At 42.8% G+C, this 16,932-nt stretch overlaps 1 protein-coding gene across 1 annotated transcript in view; it reads right to left on the reverse strand.

The window, feature by feature from the left end:
- Nucleotides 1-16,932, reverse strand: part of otogl (otogelin-like) — a gene marked incomplete at its 3' end in the record, with an annotated part of 64,577 nt that overhangs the window by 43,835 nt on the left and 3,810 nt on the right. Inside the window, exons 6-20 of the mRNA XM_080438039.1 lie at nt 15,498-15,652; nt 14,720-14,841; nt 13,758-13,963; nt 13,054-13,178; nt 12,570-12,676; nt 11,107-11,213; nt 9,216-9,341; nt 8,971-9,079; nt 8,598-8,644; nt 7,902-8,047; nt 7,495-7,621; nt 4,714-4,891; nt 4,363-4,487; nt 2,884-3,093; nt 2,120-2,288 (exon numbers count right to left, since the gene is read on the reverse strand). Of these exons, the coding sequence (XP_080294165.1) occupies nt 2,120-2,288; nt 2,884-3,093; nt 4,363-4,487; nt 4,714-4,891; nt 7,495-7,621; nt 7,902-8,047; nt 8,598-8,644; nt 8,971-9,079; nt 9,216-9,341; nt 11,107-11,213; nt 12,570-12,676; nt 13,054-13,178; nt 13,758-13,963; nt 14,720-14,841; nt 15,498-15,652 (2,059 nt within the window). The remainder of the gene's footprint in view (nt 1-2,119; nt 2,289-2,883; nt 3,094-4,362; nt 4,488-4,713; nt 4,892-7,494; nt 7,622-7,901; nt 8,048-8,597; nt 8,645-8,970; nt 9,080-9,215; nt 9,342-11,106; nt 11,214-12,569; nt 12,677-13,053; nt 13,179-13,757; nt 13,964-14,719; nt 14,842-15,497; nt 15,653-16,932) is intronic.

Below are 16,932 nucleotides of genomic sequence, written 5' to 3' on the forward strand. Positions count from 1 at the left end.
CAGTCCACTCAGAGAGTGGGCGGGGTCTATGGTATGGAACCAGGCTAAGCATTCTTGGTAAGTCTGAGGGGATCTGATTTTTGATTTATTTATTCGCACAATAAAAAAACAGAACAAAGGTAACATTATTAAAACAACGCAGAAATAAGTGCAGGTGAGAAAAGGAAACCCATAAAGGGCTTATAAAGGTTCTCACCTAAAAATAATAAACAAGTAGTTAAACATAATAATCAAGTTAAACATAATAATCAAACATAAGACATGACAAACACAAATACCTTGAGTGCAGTTCAATGTGTGGGTGCGAGTGTCTGTGTATGGAGTGTGCATGTGTGTGCACGTGTGTGTGTGTGTGTGTGTGTGTGTGTGTGTGTGTGTGTGTGTGTGTGTGTGTGTGTGTGTGTGTGTGTGTGTGTGTGTGTGTGTGTGTGTGTGTGTGTGTGTGTGTGTGTGTGTGCATGCAGAAAGCTATGTTACTGTAAATGGTAGATGGAGAGGCTTGATTCATCAGGCCGGCCCTCAGTCTATGTTTAAAGTTACTGAGTGAAGATGAGGAGTTGGCAATAAGTATGTGTGTATTCCAAAGTAAAGAACCTCTGACTTTAATGGAGAACTGGCTATGTGTGGTACGGCTGAAGGGAGGATGGAGATTATCGGATTGTCTAGTATTATGATTATGAACTCGTGAGTTGGTCTTAAAATATTCTTTAAAAGGTGTAGGAAGCATATTTGAAAGGTAAGTGCATTTATAGATGAAAGAACAAGACTGGACTGTGTTAATTTCATAGATAGACAATAAATATAGTTTTTTAAACAGAGGAGCAGATGGAGCCAAATAGTTAGAATAAGTAGCTATTCTTACAAATTTCTTTTGAGTGAGGAGTAATTTGTGTAAATTAGATGGATATCTGAACTTGGTCTATCCCAAGAGCAGACTACAGGAAGCGGGAATCAAAAGTGTCTAGTCAGTAGCATTTCACAGAAATGTCCATGGGAAAGGTTAAATTGATATAGCATTGAAATAAACATGACATATCGCTAGCGGTAGTGATGGCAATATAGGTTGGCAGTGCAAAAATGCCTTGGTTAAAGTCCAGGTGACTGGAATTGATACCTTTTAAATACTGGTGTTATACAGTATGTGTCAACTCTCTTTCCAAAAAGCATTTCTCGGTCGATTGCTTTTCCAACTATGGACAGTAATATTATGAATGTTTCCTTTCCATGAGGGAAATCAATGGTCCTTGCAACCATACCCTGAGGGTAAGAAAGTTCATCATGATTTATCTGTCTGACGTGTCAATCAAATCAAGTTGTTGTCTTGCCTCAGGGACGTGCAGAAGGATTTGGAGAGGCAGGGGCTGGAATTTCAAAAGGGCACCTATTGGATTTTCTTTACAAACACTTACCATACTTTTAGGCCCGAAAACCAGAAAAATCCGAAAAGGTATCATTGCGTGCTTAATGTCCTCAAAGTCAGGCACCCAACAAGCTTTCAACTGAGCAGATTGGACCTTCCGTTCCAGAGATAATGGCCAAAACATCTTGAAAACGGCCACTTTTGCCGATTTTCGATTGAGTTTTGGCCATTGTCGCCATTGTCGTTTTTCTTTAATAACACGGGCTAGGAAGGTCGTACGGCGACGAACTAGATACCTGAGGAAAGTTAACTTTGAGCTGCATCCAATACACCCACTGTCATTTCTGTCGGCCTTACCGTTAGGCCGCATGGGGCAGTTGAAATGTATCATTATTTTTTCAGTCTGGAGTGGAGAAGGCACTTTTTTAGCGACGGGTAAAAGGGCAGGGGCTCTTGCCTTAAATCAAGGCAGCCAACCAGTTTAACCACTTTAACCCGTCCCTATTTTATACTTAGGCAATATTCCAAAATAGCCGATCTACAATCTCTATAACGATTCAAATTTTTTATATTTTTTTATAATTTAATAATTTGGCAACACAAATCTTCTGTTAGGTGTTCCCTGGCACAAAGTATTTTGAGATGGGGGGTCCATGGCCAAATACATTTAGGGGTCCTTGGCATGAAATGTTCGAGAAACGCCGCTGTACTGTATGTCTGACAACCATTAATATGTATGTATGGTCGGGAATGTCTTACAGCTGCACGCAGCGCTGGCGTACGTCATCAAAGTAACTGCCCTCCGAGCAGCCACACCCTTCAGCACAATCATGTTCATCGCAGGTCTCTGAGCTGGACAGAGCGCGGCAGGACCGACCACAGGACGAGAAGCACGAGTGATACAGCATGCCTCCCAGACACACCACCCCTGTAAACACACGCACGCACACACGCACACACGCACACGCACACACACACACACACACACACACACACACACACTGTACATGAACACCTTCCCTGTAATGTATACTTTAGCAGGCCCACAGCCGGATACATGTAAACACACATATTGTATACACACGCACGTGCGTACACCCCAAGGAGAAAAAACCCACTTCGCTGGAATTGAAGCTCACTTCCGGGTTCTCGTTCAGCCTGCTGTTCCTATTAATGGCCTAGCAGATGTCGCTATTTCACCTTCGGTGGTCGCAATACATTATAATCTCAATAGAAGTCAATGAGGTTTTGGGCGAAACTTTACACTTGATTTTATTACCTTAGTAAAACTAGCGATTGAAAACATAAAGTGTTAAGTCATTTTAAATCATTATGATATGCGTTTAGTAAATTTTGGTCCCATTAAGTTTAATATTAATGATAAAGTAGGGTATGTTTCTAGGCTTTCAAACTGATTCTACCGAGTGAAGACCCGCCCTACGATCGGCTCTTATTGGCAAGCGACAATGAGTGACACGATCGTACAACAGAGTAAAAATGAAGTTCTTGAAGGAGACACTCACCGCACTCAGAGACGTGAGGCCTGAAGTTGATGTCCACGTCATGCTTGGAGCAGAGGTAGGCGTAGTGTGCGAGCGCCGTGCACAGGCAGCTGTTCCCGCAGCGGCAGGCCTGGTTGCGGCACTGCTGCTGGTAGACAGAGGGACTGACGTAGCCGTGGCATGGCTCAAATACGCTGCCCAGCATCACGTCACACAGAGAGGCATAGAACACTGCAACAAACACACGTGCACGTACACAAGAATGCATGCACGCACGCACACGAGTGCACACACACACACACACACACACACACACACACACACACACACACACACACACACACACACACACACACACACACACACACACACACACACACACACACACACACACACACACACACACACACACACACACCACACACATACATACATATATATTTTAAATAACATTTCAATCATTATGCACCTGGTCAGGTGCGGTCAGTATTTCATACAATTAGGAGGGGATGTATTATGCACAACCATTTACTGTACAATAGATTCATTGGCATATCTAAAATGTTATGTTTTTGTGTGTGTGTGTGTGGGGTGAAAATGCCCCCACATGTCCCACAAAAGTGTTAATGAGAGTGAGAACTCAAAAATGTATTTACATTTTGATTTCAGCAGAACCTCGCCCTCCCTCCAATGCACCATACACGCTGAAGGTCAGGATGTACAGTATGGTGCATTGTGGGGCAGATGGCTGTCTCTCTCATGCAATTAATCGGACTATAACTACTTGCCATGCAAGTCGGGAGCAAAGCAAGTCGGGAATACACGCCCAGCCCATTGTGCAATACTCCTGTTATGTGATGTACTCATTGTACCTGTTGTCAGCTCCACGCACTTTGCATTTTGCTTGGTGCTGCTTTTGTTTGCCTCCTTCACTATGACCACAGCTCCCATACTTCCTGTTCCATTGAACACGTTTCCGCTTATAATCGTGAAGCGGCACAAATGAAGCGAATCTCGGCCAATCAGTTAAGCGGGCGGTCAGGTTAGCCAATCAGGAACTTATATTGGCTAAGCATCACAAACGTGACGCGAAGCTTCAGAAATCCAGAATTGGTGCGTCCTCTGGAGAAAACGCAGTCAGACAGATAAAGATATCTGTGGTTTTTCGGTTCTCGTAAAATATTTAAATTGAATAGATCAGTAGATCAGCTATTTACAAAAGAATTTCAGAAATGTATGAAAATGTCCACCAATAAATGACATGAGCTAAATAGGGACGCGAAGGTTAAAGTGGTTAAAAGAACACGCTCTGTGTCTCAGAGGTGGGTTGTGGATAGCTTGAAAATCTGACATCATTATCCGACATCAATTATGTAATCTCTTAAGCTATCCCCAGCCTGTCTCTGAGAAACCAATACACCGAAATTATACTGTCCTATAGTGAGCATTAGGATCGATATATGGAGATACGAAGGAAGAAAATGTGAAGTAAAGCCTTACAGTTGTGTTGGTTTATCTCACACGGGTCTATATTGGGCAGGTTGACGGGAGCCACACAAGCAGACGACACCTTCCAGGCATTGGCATGGAGCTGAGGCGTGCCCTCGATCATACCAGCTGGAGACCTACACAAACACATGATATATCCCAACCATAGCATTTTTTAATGTTGAAATTCTCATTTTTTTTGTCCTAAACTATTTCTTTCCAGGATTAAAATTCAAAAGCATCAAAAGTTGCATCTACAAGCTCAAAGCACGTTGCTTCGCTTTTGTGTGACGCTGCAGCATGACCAAGCAGGGCAGTCAATCCACAGGGGAAAAAAAATATTCAAGGAAAGGGCTTGCTTACAGGAAGTCGTCCCGCAGGTTGCCGTTGAAGGTTCCACACAGGCCCAGTGTGGCGCCGTGCCAGTGGCTGTCCAGATGCAGATAGAGGCGTCCCCCGCGGCCATCGTACTGCAGCCGCAGCCCGATACCCGCCTTCAGCTGTGTGACTACAGACGTCAGCTTTCGCACCTCCACGGCATCTATTGCGACGCGTGCAGGCAACAAAGCACAGACATTACTGTACATTCAGTCTTTTCCTGCCACTGTGCTGAAGAAAACAAATTGAAAGACTTCTCATACTCAGTGATGTTGAACGGTTTTTAATGTAGTGAGTCCCGGGAGGCCGGGGACCCACGGGTGTTCATTTAAGTGGATCCCAGGGAAATTTAATTTGTGTCTTTGATCTCAAGGGGTTATGGTTATTCATGTATGTTGAACTGATCTGAAAATGTTACAAATACAATTTTCCAAAATTGAAAGCTATACAAATGTCAATTTAAAAGACAAATATACAGAACATACAGTATACCAGTAGTAGTATATTTAACACATAATATACAGTATACTATGTTGTATTATGTACGAGCAGAAGATATAACAGAAGTAGAAGCAGAGGTCGATAGATAAAGGCAATGTAACTGTTTGTTTGTTGTCACTGTAACTATTATATCGTCAGTGTCCAGCCGGGACCAGCTAACTCCATTTTCATTTTTTTTTTTTTTTTTTTCATAAATCAACGCTATTGAACCCCCTCTACATCTGTGTAATTTTTTTTTAAATAATAACATAAGAAAAGTATTAAAAAGCGCCTCTGACGAAAACTCCTAACTCCATTGGACCCTCAAACTGTCCGTCAAAAACAAACAACTCCCCCCTCCTCTCAGGCTCTCGAGAAGCTCTGCTCTGTATGAGGCAGACAGGGAGAAGATTTTTCAATGCTTTTGGGAGAACATAAACTGGGAAGAGAAGAGAATGTATGTGCAAGGTTTGATAGATGTCACCCCAGTAAAGAGGAGAAGGGTGTCTTCACAAAGGTCATCTGCTCGTGTTTTCTTTTTAATTGTTAATGGACAGAGAATGAGTGTGTGCAGGAGTTTGTTTCAAACATCTCCAAGAGCTCAAGGAGATCATGCCAAAAGACTTTCACAGCTTTTATGACAATCTAAAGCACTAGGAAACACCCACCACACACACGCAACACACAACACACAACAGTGTGATAATAAAATGTTGATAGGTATATGATAGGTAAATTCAACTGTGGTTGTTATTGTTAGTGCAGTAGGCTACAGATTTGACAGATTCTATTTTTCATGAATGTATTTTGTATTTATATGCCATTTATTTATTGTTGGTGTGCCATGATCGCTTTTGTTAAATACATGATTGAGTATTGAGGCAGAATTGTTTGTTGCACTCAACTGTAGAAGAACAACAGTGGTAACAGTTAGATCCATGGTTGTTTACAATGCATGTTAAAATAAAAGTTGTTTAAGTACAGAATTCAGCTTGATCTATAGTATATGAGGATGGCGCTCACCATAAATAGCTGATCTCCAAGCTCACAATGCGTTGTGATGTGTTGCGAGCTTTGAGATCCATTGCCAGCTGTTCTTATCAATGATGGACAAAACCTCCTAACTCCACTTGCACTGGATTTGGGTAAAGTGGTGATAATATAATGACACATGCAAGTATCTGATAATATATAAAGTCACAATACCAAGTTTGATGAGGCAGTATTGCTTTGTTTTAAAAACATAAGGTTTTCTTCATTTTCTGAAAAATTGATATTTTGTTTTTCATTTCCTGAACAATTACCATTTTGGATTTAGCTGGTTCCGGCCGAACAGCAGAGATATCATGAATTGCTCTCATAAATTATTAATGATTTCGGTAATTGCACAGTTGCTAAATCATGGCACAGATGATCACGCTTCAGGTCGCTGTTATGTTGAAAATTGTGCCTCTTACAAGTTCAAAATTGGCACACAAAGAAAAAGGATTTCAAAATCTATTTTGAGCCCTGGAAATACATTTTCAGAAATCTTTCACAAAAGTTCAGCATTTTAGATATATTTTTGCCAAACATATTTCAACAAACACATTTTGACAAAACGACACATGCACAGGACAAAACGTCCATGAGACAAAACATCCATGGGACAAAACATCCATGCACAAACGGCAGATACGTGGGACAAACTGCAATGGCGTATGCAGTGGTGGAAAGTAACTAAGTACATTTACTCAAGAACTGTACTTAAGTAACATTTTGAGGTATTTGTACTTTACTTGAGTATTTCCAATTTCCAATACTTTTACTTGTACTCCACTACATCTCAGAGGCAATTTTTTTTTTACTCCACTTCAATTATTTGAAATCTTTAGTTACTAGTTACTTTGTAGATTTAGATTATTATTACAAAACATACATTAACCACTTCAGCCCTATACACATTTCGGGCCATTTGAAAATAGCCGATCTACAAGCTCACAATGCGTCGCATCGCGACGCATTGTGAGCTTGTAGATCTGCTATTTTCAAAAGATAATTATATATTTGAAAACTTGAAATGGGACACTCTGCATAATGAGTACTTTAAGTACATTTTCATGCCAATACTTTTGTACTTTTACTCAAGTACATTTTGATTTCCGGACTTTTACTTAAGTACAAAATGTGAGTACTTTTTCCACCACTGGGCGCAAATGGCCACAACACTGAGTCGTGCGCTTCAATGTATTTGTGCTTGTTCTGAGTAAAACAGAAGGTGAAACTGTGAGGATGTGTGAAGCCTACCATCTGTATAGGGCAGGACAGGTGCTGGATTGACCCCCACCACCACCTCTCCCTCTCTGGTTAAAGTCACCTGACGACTTACGTCCTCGTCCAACACCACGGTCACTGACTGGATACACACCTGGTGCTACACGCACACACACAGGACACACAAGACAGAAGGTTAGCTACCACTGCAGTGTGTGAGAACTACGTGTGTGTCTACTCTGTGGGAGAAAGCATGATATTTCTCCACAGGTGGTATGCTGCAGTGTGTGTGTGTGTGTGTGTGTGTGTGTGTGTGTGTGTGTGTGTGTGTGTGTGTGTGTGTGTGTGTGTGTGTGTGTGTGTGTGTGTGTGTGTGTGTGTGTGTGTGTGTGTGTGTGTGTGTGTGTGTGTGTGTGTGCTTGTGTGTGCGTGTGCACTACCTCACTACAGGTAGTGTACTGCAGTGTGACTGTGAATCTGCTGCTGCTGCGGCTCTTAGCCAGGACATACTGACACGCCCCCGGTTGCAGGAACATCCTGCCGTCAAACGTCGTCACAAATACATCTCCTACCACAGAACACTCCACTAGAGAGAGAGAGAGAGAGAAAGTCATACAGTAGGAATAGACAGAAAAGCCAGAAAGAATGGAAGAAAGGGAGATAAGATAAGATAAGATAAGACAAGATAAGACCTGTATTGATCCCGCAAGGGAGATTCAGTCAACCAAAGGCATTTACACAGCAGTTCAGATACAGTTACAGGGCAAGAAAAAGTACAGTAGATACGGCAGGGTAGACATCACAAACAAAAAAGAAGCTCCATCAATTATTAACAAAATACACAATAGTATATACAACAGTATGCACCCTCAACAAAGCTTGCGAGACATGGAGGGAGAGAGAGAGACAGACAGACAGACAGACAGACAGACAGACAGACAGACAGACAGACAGACAGACAGACAGACAGACAGACAGACAGACAGACAGACAGACAGACAGACAGACAGACAGACAGACAGACAGACAGATAAAGGCAGAGAGTAGATTGGTTGCTAACATTAATGAACCTGTATCCTCATAATCAAACATTAGTCATGGAACTGATTGATGTGGAGAGCAGAGGATGAACTCACCAGTACAGTTGTTCTCAGTACAGTTCCACACTCCTCCCAGGCAAACACTGCAAACACAACATTAAGTTGATTAGGAAAAAGAGGTTCCGCATCAACAATGGGTTTTCTCAGTGGAGAGCTAGACCCAAAATCCAGTAAACATATCAAAAACAGGAATTTTAAAAATCCCCAAAAGGTAGCACATCCCAAATTTCGAATCAATGGAGGACAAAGTACTCACATTTTTTTACTGGCCCACACCGATAAACGAATGCTTACGCGTTTCGGCTTAGAGCCTATCATCAGAGCAACTTAAAGTTGGTTTGTACAGAACAACTACAGGCACACACACACACACACACACACAGACAAACGCACACACACACACACTCACCACACGTTGCAGCCCTGCTCCAGCACGTGTCCCTGTGTGTAGGACGTCCCGTGGTAAACGCACGGACACTGTGAGACCGCGATACACGTTCCATTCTGTAGGATCAGACCTGGAACACAGATGGTTAGAAAGAGAGATAAGATGAAGACGGCATGTGATCTGGAACAACCACAACAATTAAATTAGAACAATGTGGATGTGGGGATACATGATGTAGTGTGTGTGCAGCATGTTTGTGTAAATACCATCGGGACAGTAGCAGCCATCCAGACAATGCAGGTTGGTTCCCAGACACTCTTTCTCAAATGTACACGTTGGTGGACAGCAACTGATACAGTCTCTATGGACAAAACTTTCCTCACAGCCATCATCTGCATGGACAAAAACACTTGAGTTAAAGGTTAATGAACCATTACATGGACATGGATTAAGGCGTGTCTAAAATTAATTTTACCTTCGCCTAAAATTAATTGTTTTTCCTTGCACTTGTCCTTTGGGACTTGAGCTAATCTTTTCAAAGAGCACAGAGCCACTTTGAACTATTTGAACAGCACTTCAATAGATGCAGTTTAAACATTCAATTTACACTGTCGGTCAGTGGCTGTGGGAGGGGGGTCTAACGCAGTGAAAATCACCTACCAGTAAAATGGTGATCATAAGATAAGAAAAGACATTAGAGAAGATAGAAATGTATTGATCGTCATATATATACAATCTGCCCACATTGTGTCAAGTAACCTTCACTGTGAATCTCATTTAAGATTAGTTTGCCAATTACTTTTGTATAAAAACCATCCCCAATATGGAAGAAGTGTATTTATTCTGATGCACAGAAGTCTTGTACTGTAGTTTCATGGCATATTTAAAGCAGCACTATCTATGTTACTTTCCTCTTCTACCCCGGATTTGAACCTGGTTTCATGCTTGACATTTTTACCATTGAGCTTAATAGAGTCGGCTTGCTGGCTCAGGATAAATTGAGATAAATTGAATCTTGACCATCAGGTAAAAATTTGTGTCAGAACCTGTGTCTAGGTGAGACATGACCTTTGACACAATCTAAATGTCTCAATAGAAGAGCAGGGATACAAAATACAACCACCCCAATTGTAATTTATATTGTATTAACATACTCTACCATACAGATTGAACAAAATGACATTTTATTCATTAAAGAACAGTTACATAGCGAGGCTTTAAAGTCACTGTTTTGATACAGCATGGATTTGAATGGAACAAACCAGTTTCTTCTCACGTCCTTCATATTTCTCATTACCAATTCTGTCCCCGACTAAGGATTTGTTTAGTCGAATCTAATTGGCGACTAATTGCCAATAGTCGACTGGCAGTCGACTAATAAATAAAATAAAATGTTTTTTTTATTTTTTTTTATTTTTTTTGGGCCAAAATACATTTCATTTCAAAGGGCCAAGTCTACACAGTTTGTGTCTCCAGCAGAGTTTCTAGTGTCTCTATCTCTCTCTGGAAGAGGTTGCACATGAACTCTGCAGCCGCACTGAGGCGCTCCAACACAAACAATACCAATACAAAGACGAGGAATAAGAAGAAAAAAGTGGAAGTTATGTGTGGTTGCAGGTGTAGACTTGGCCAAAAAACAATTTAAAATATTTTTGGCCATTAAAAAAAAAAAAAACTAGACTAGATTCGACTAAGAGACACGCAGTCGACTCGGACCCCCCGCGACTAACCAGTCGACTAGTCGACTTAGTCGAGGTCAGGCCTAATTAAATCAATGTAAAACAAAAGCCATGCTTATTGCTTATGCAAGCCTAGCTTTCCAAAGTGTTAGTGGCCTACTCCATGTGTCTTGGTTGTGTCTATACAGCTGTGACAGAAGACCATGAAGGGGTGAAGAAAACGATCTTGTGCTATTCATATAAAGTCAACCTACTTTACGTCAGCATTTGACAGTTCAATTCTGTTTATCACCTTGGGTGATGTCCTTAAAATGATTCAATCAAGCCATTTGCTGATTTTGGAGGCTGATATTCTGTGTCCAATTACTGACCGCAGAACACTGTTGTCTACTGGGGCCTAAACCAGGGGCCTAAATCAATTGTTAATTAAATGTGCTCTGAATAGAACTGACAGATTGGTTTCAGGGGTTGTACTTACTGCAGGAAGGAAAGCTGTCCCTCCACTCTCTCACTGGGTATCCTACGTGAGAGCAGGCTCTGGTGTACTCAACCAAGGCCCGACAGAATGTATCCTCATCGTCCGATCTGAAATAATGTACCGGTACTAATATTACTGACACAGGCAACAATGTCACACAAGGTCGGGCTAGCACACTTAAAGGAGAATTCCGGACAAATTAAGTGTTATCTTTCATGTCTCGTTACTCACCTAGCGACGTAAAAAGTGGCGTTCTTTTTTTCCATATATTCCTCTGTCGTCATTTTTTAAACACCCTCCGTTGTTATAATGGGAGCGCGGGGGTTAGTGAAGTTTGTCTATTATAACCGACGCAATGTTATTTTTTTCTCTACTACGATTCATTGTAGAGTCTCATGATAGTCAAACATGCGCTGAAAATTCCTGCGAGCCTGCCGTTAATGGCGAACGATTTAACACTGGATGCTTGTTTCTTTCCAGAACCTGGCAACTCGTGTTGCCAGATTCTGGAAACAAGCAACCAGTGTTAAATCGTTCGCCATTAACGGCAGGCTCGCAGGAATTTTCAGCGCATGTTTGACTATCATGAGACTCTACAATGAATCGTAGTAGAGAAAAAAATAACATTGCGTCGGTTATAATAGACAAACTTCACTAACCCCCGCGCTCCCATTATAACAACGGAGGGTGTTTAAAAAATGACGACAGAGGAATATATGGAAAAAAAGAACGCCACTTTTTACGTCGCTAGGTGAGTAACGAGACATGAAAGATAACACTTAATTTGTCCGGAATTCTCCTTTAACACTCTCAATGCACCTGAACATACAAATATGTGCAACAATTTCAAACCACATAGACATTCGTCAGGTTAGATAAAATATCGATATTGATCATAATGTTGTACACGTTTATAGAAATGTACAAAGAACATTAAAGGACGACTTCATCCATTTTCAACCTACCTTGCCTTGATATAAATGGTACCATTTTTGTCTACCACGTCTGTCTCTCAGAGGAGGGCTGTGGACAGTTCAGAAACCCGCCTACCAGTGACATCATCGATGGGGATTCCAAGCTAACAGAAACAGCAGGCTTTTTATTCCTGGAAAGTTAGCATGCTAAAGCCACTGTTCTCGCGTTATTAAACATCTAAATGTGAAATCTTGTTTGAAGAAAAATAAACCTGCCTAATGATGATGTCACTGGTAGGTGGGTTTCTGAAGTGTCCACACCTATGAGACACAGACCGAGTAGAAAAAGTCTGTTGACCAATTATATGAAGATAGGTTGAAAATGGGTGAAGTCATCCTTTAAGTTTGTGGGGTCCCCTTTGATGCTGTAGATATTCATCCACCAGGTTAAGTACCTACAGGTAGGTCCCAGACAAAACCACACAGTATGATTGTGGTGACAAACGTACACATCCATTTAACACTGATTCAAGACCTTTTTTCACTTACACACACAGGTCTGAGACACAGCTGGCCACAAAGGGGTTTGGGTCAATGTTTTCATGGCAAGATACGAATGGGAAGAAGAGGAGTGCACTGCACTTCTCTATGGCATCCTGCACGCAGCACAGAAGAAGTTATGAGAATACAATGAACACAAAAACTACTCAGGCCAGGCCAAACACTTTTGCCAAACTTCTAAAATGTTAGCCAAAATATTTCCATCACTTACCTGGGTGGGTCTAGCACCTCAAAGTTTGAATTAAACAAAATAGGGAAATCAGGTAAAGGTAAATGTTGTAAAAACAAACAAACAAAAACTGCAGTATGCTAAAGATGCAGTACCACCGGTATGGTGCCTTAACTCTCATATCATTAATTCTTCAATGCCATTCATTCTCATCAGATGGACACTTACGGGTCCATTTGGTTACATTTGTACACTCTCAAGAGTTAAATGAACACTGCGCATTTGACAGTGTGTGGTTCTTACATCCATGTCTGACTCTGACTGGCAGGGTCCAGTGAAGTCCAGATCTACTGAGGGACACGCTCGCTCGTGAGGCAGGTCCACTACCCAGCTGTTGGCAAAGATTGCAGGCTCGTCTGTCCGGATGCCTGACACGTGTGCGCATGCACACACACACACACACACACACACACACACACACACACACGCGCGCCCGCACACACACACACACACACACACACACACACACACACACACACACACACACACACACACACACACACACACACACACACACACACACACACACACACACACACACACACACACACACACACACACACACTTAATAATTCTTGAGTATCCGGCATACCATAATAAATAATGATAATAAACGTATTATCATAAGTTAGTATGAGAAGGGATAATCTTGTCAAATGGAGCCATGTAAACGTGTTCATTGCGGCTGAGCCTTGTGTACACTGTATCTGAGAGTGGACAGTTCTCTCCTCAGAGCAGCAGGGGGCCATGGATCAGGTTACTGGTCATCTGGGGAAGAATATCTCCTCCTTCCACTCTACAAAGGCAGACTATCAGCCCTTCCCTGCTGCTCTCCCAGTCCCTCTGCTGCTATAATTGAGCTGATGTGGTATCATTGTAATAACTATGGCGAGTGGGTGCTGACAGGGAGCATAAGAGGACCGGGGGGCCGGTCGGGCAGGTCTTACCGCGGGCGGTGGTGAGGTCATCGCCAGCCACATGGTTGAAGTTCCCACAGAGGCCACAGGGGGCGCCCTGGTGATCCTCACTCATCTTCAGATAGACACCAGAGCCTCCGTCCCACGCCAAGGAGAAACCAAACACACTCTTCACCAGCAGGTAGTCGGCCAGCCGCTCAATAAACACACCACCCACTGTCTGAGGCAGGCTTAGTCTGACATTACACACACACACACACACACACACACACACACACACACACACACGCACGCACGCACACACACACACACACACACACACACACACACACACACACACACACACGCAAGCGCACGCACGCGCACGCACACACACACACACACACACACACACACACACACACACACACACACACACACACACACACACACACACACACACACACACACACACACACACACACACACACACACACAAGCAAACACAGATGAACACATGCATGCCTGCAGCCCTGCACACAAATGTGTGATCATGTATGATTGCAAACAAACGCACACAACAAATACTACACAGTCACGGCGTCGGTATGGTCACACAAGTAAGACTGCAACTAATCATCAGTTAATCAATTCTATCTGTGGGATTATAATAATTATTTTAATATATAAGTCATTAATTTACAAACTACAATATGGTACATTTTACCTGAACACAGATATACATCTTGAAATATTGGACCTCTTTCCATGGCACATTACTAAACCTATTATTAGACTTAACGAATCCAATTTAAATGTAATTTGATAGATTTTCTGTTGATGGACATGGATCATGTATTCAATCGCTTTACCCCTAGACAACAGAGCAAAACTTCTTTCACAAAGCTTCCATGGAAATGAGCTCTCTTGCTTTACATTCACTCTCTCTCTCTGTTCCACTCCATCTCTCTCTCTCTCTCTCTTCAGCCATGCTCCTCCCATAAGACACACACCTGCGACCCCCCTGGTGGACCTGATACCCCGATATATGGATCTCCTCCTCGTCTGGGAAGAACAGACTGAGAGCCCGTGGGCACGAATACACACTCCCTCGACATACTCTGCTGTTGTGAACCTGAGGGGAGCAAGGGGAGCGAGAGACACAGGCACAGGGGAGAGAGAGAGAGAGAGAGAGAGAGAGAGAGAGAGAGAGAGAGAGAGAGAGAGAGAGAGAGGGGGGGGAGATAGGGGTACACTGAAATTCATTAACAAGGATTAGTCTTGGTTTATAAACTGAAGCAGCCTTCCGGAAAAACAATGAAAATCCCACCGACAGATAATTTTACATACAGTGGCTGCAAGGACACAGTGGATACATTATCCTGATATGAGATGCAGTGGATATCAATCTAATAATATCTACTAATCAACTGTAATTGATTCAGTTCCTCTCTCTCACACACACACACACACACACACACACACACACACACACACACACACACACACACACACACACACACACACACACACACACACACACACACACACACACACACAGAAGCACAGAAGCACACACACACACACACACAGCTATGATACAGTGAATAATATCGCCCTCATTTTGTCTATTCTGGAAATTTGCAACCCACACACAATGCAGCTGACTTGGCCCATTCAGCATGGAGTCTATACATTTATATATACAATTGATTGATGTATCGATCGATTACATAGAATGCTGTGACTCTGCTTTTAGCCGTTTCTGTAAATGTAGGAGGACTCTCTTACCCAGACAGTGTACTGTGGCGATGTTGACTGGCAGTCTTGGGCCAGGATGTATGAGCAGGTCCCGGGGTAGTAATAATAGATCCCATCAAACGTCTCATAGTGGTGTTGACCCCACGACCGACAGATCCCGTCTCTGTCCTGACCCTGGTTAGGTACTGAGGGATACACCGACCATTAACTTAAGACAGAATGGGCGTTTTGGAGAACAGCAATCAGTTTGCCTCCACAATAAACAACAGTTAATGACCGCGGCGAGTTATGTTGGACACGACACAATAAAACATAATACAAGTCCACTCAGCTTTCTCCCATAGCCCTCCTTGGACACTGCAATGGAGGATGAATACCCTCATTGCCAATTCTACAAAAGCTGCTCCATTACTGGAAACCCCCCATAGCTAGCCAGGGAACAGTACTGTTTGCTCAACTATTACCTGAACTGGTGTTCTGCAGTCATATGAGTGCTGTAGATCAGCAGACCAGTGCCAAACTGCCAATATCACAGTAAAGAATTATAGAGTGTATTGTTCTGATCATACCGCTGTCTCGTTATTAATATTTATAATTAGAAAACAAACAAGGCTGTGTCTGGTTGGGCCTTGAATAGGCAATGTGTGAAATTGTGTACAGAGGGATAGTCAGAAATAGTGTCTATAATGTGAAATCCTGGATATGGAATGTTCCTCTGCAATTATCTGTAGTGGTGGTCCCACTAACGTTTGTTGTTAAAGTGTACTGAAGGGAGGGTTGGACGGGAGGAGTAGGACAAAGGCTTTACGTCCTCCTCGTCACTGGCAGGCGAGTCAGTAAGATACAACAGTAGAAACTCATGCTGCCCTCATCTCCTCTTGGGCCCCAATGTCTCTAGAGTCTATAGGCACCTCTCATTCTGCCTTACTTTAAGAACTTGCTGGAGGCATGTCTCAGCCCAGTATCGCAGTGACCATCCTGTGGTCTGAGCCGAATGCGCTGAAGGACATGTATGCCTTGCTGCTCGCATTCAATGCTAATCAGTAACTTTTTTTGTTTTTTTCCCCAACTTGTGGTTGCCAATTTCCTCCATTTTTGTATGGTCCCTTACGTTACCCTGTCACTGCCAACCCCTACTATTTGGTCTGGGGAGGGCGTTATAGACACCAATGGGTCTCCATAAACATGTAGTCAGCAGCCCCTCCCATTTCTGCTCCCTGCTGAACAGGCACGCTGGTCAACCTGTAGGAGTCACTAATGCAGTGACATAGAATACCCTCCCCTGCCAGCTCGTTGGAGCACCCGGCCAAGCCAGAGGCATCACAGAGGAATCAAACCCTAGGCTCCATAGTGGTGGGCGGGAACTTTACCCCTGCACCACCCGGACGCCCCTGTTTTCCGGTATGTTGGCGTCAAGGATGTAACTGTAAGACGTATCTTTTACCATACCAAACAGAGTATGTCA

Source organism: Gymnoscopelus braueri, assembly GCF_963280865.1.
Source record: "Gymnoscopelus braueri genome assembly, chromosome: 9".
Taxonomy (NCBI): Eukaryota; Metazoa; Chordata; class Actinopteri; order Myctophiformes; family Myctophidae; genus Gymnoscopelus; species Gymnoscopelus braueri.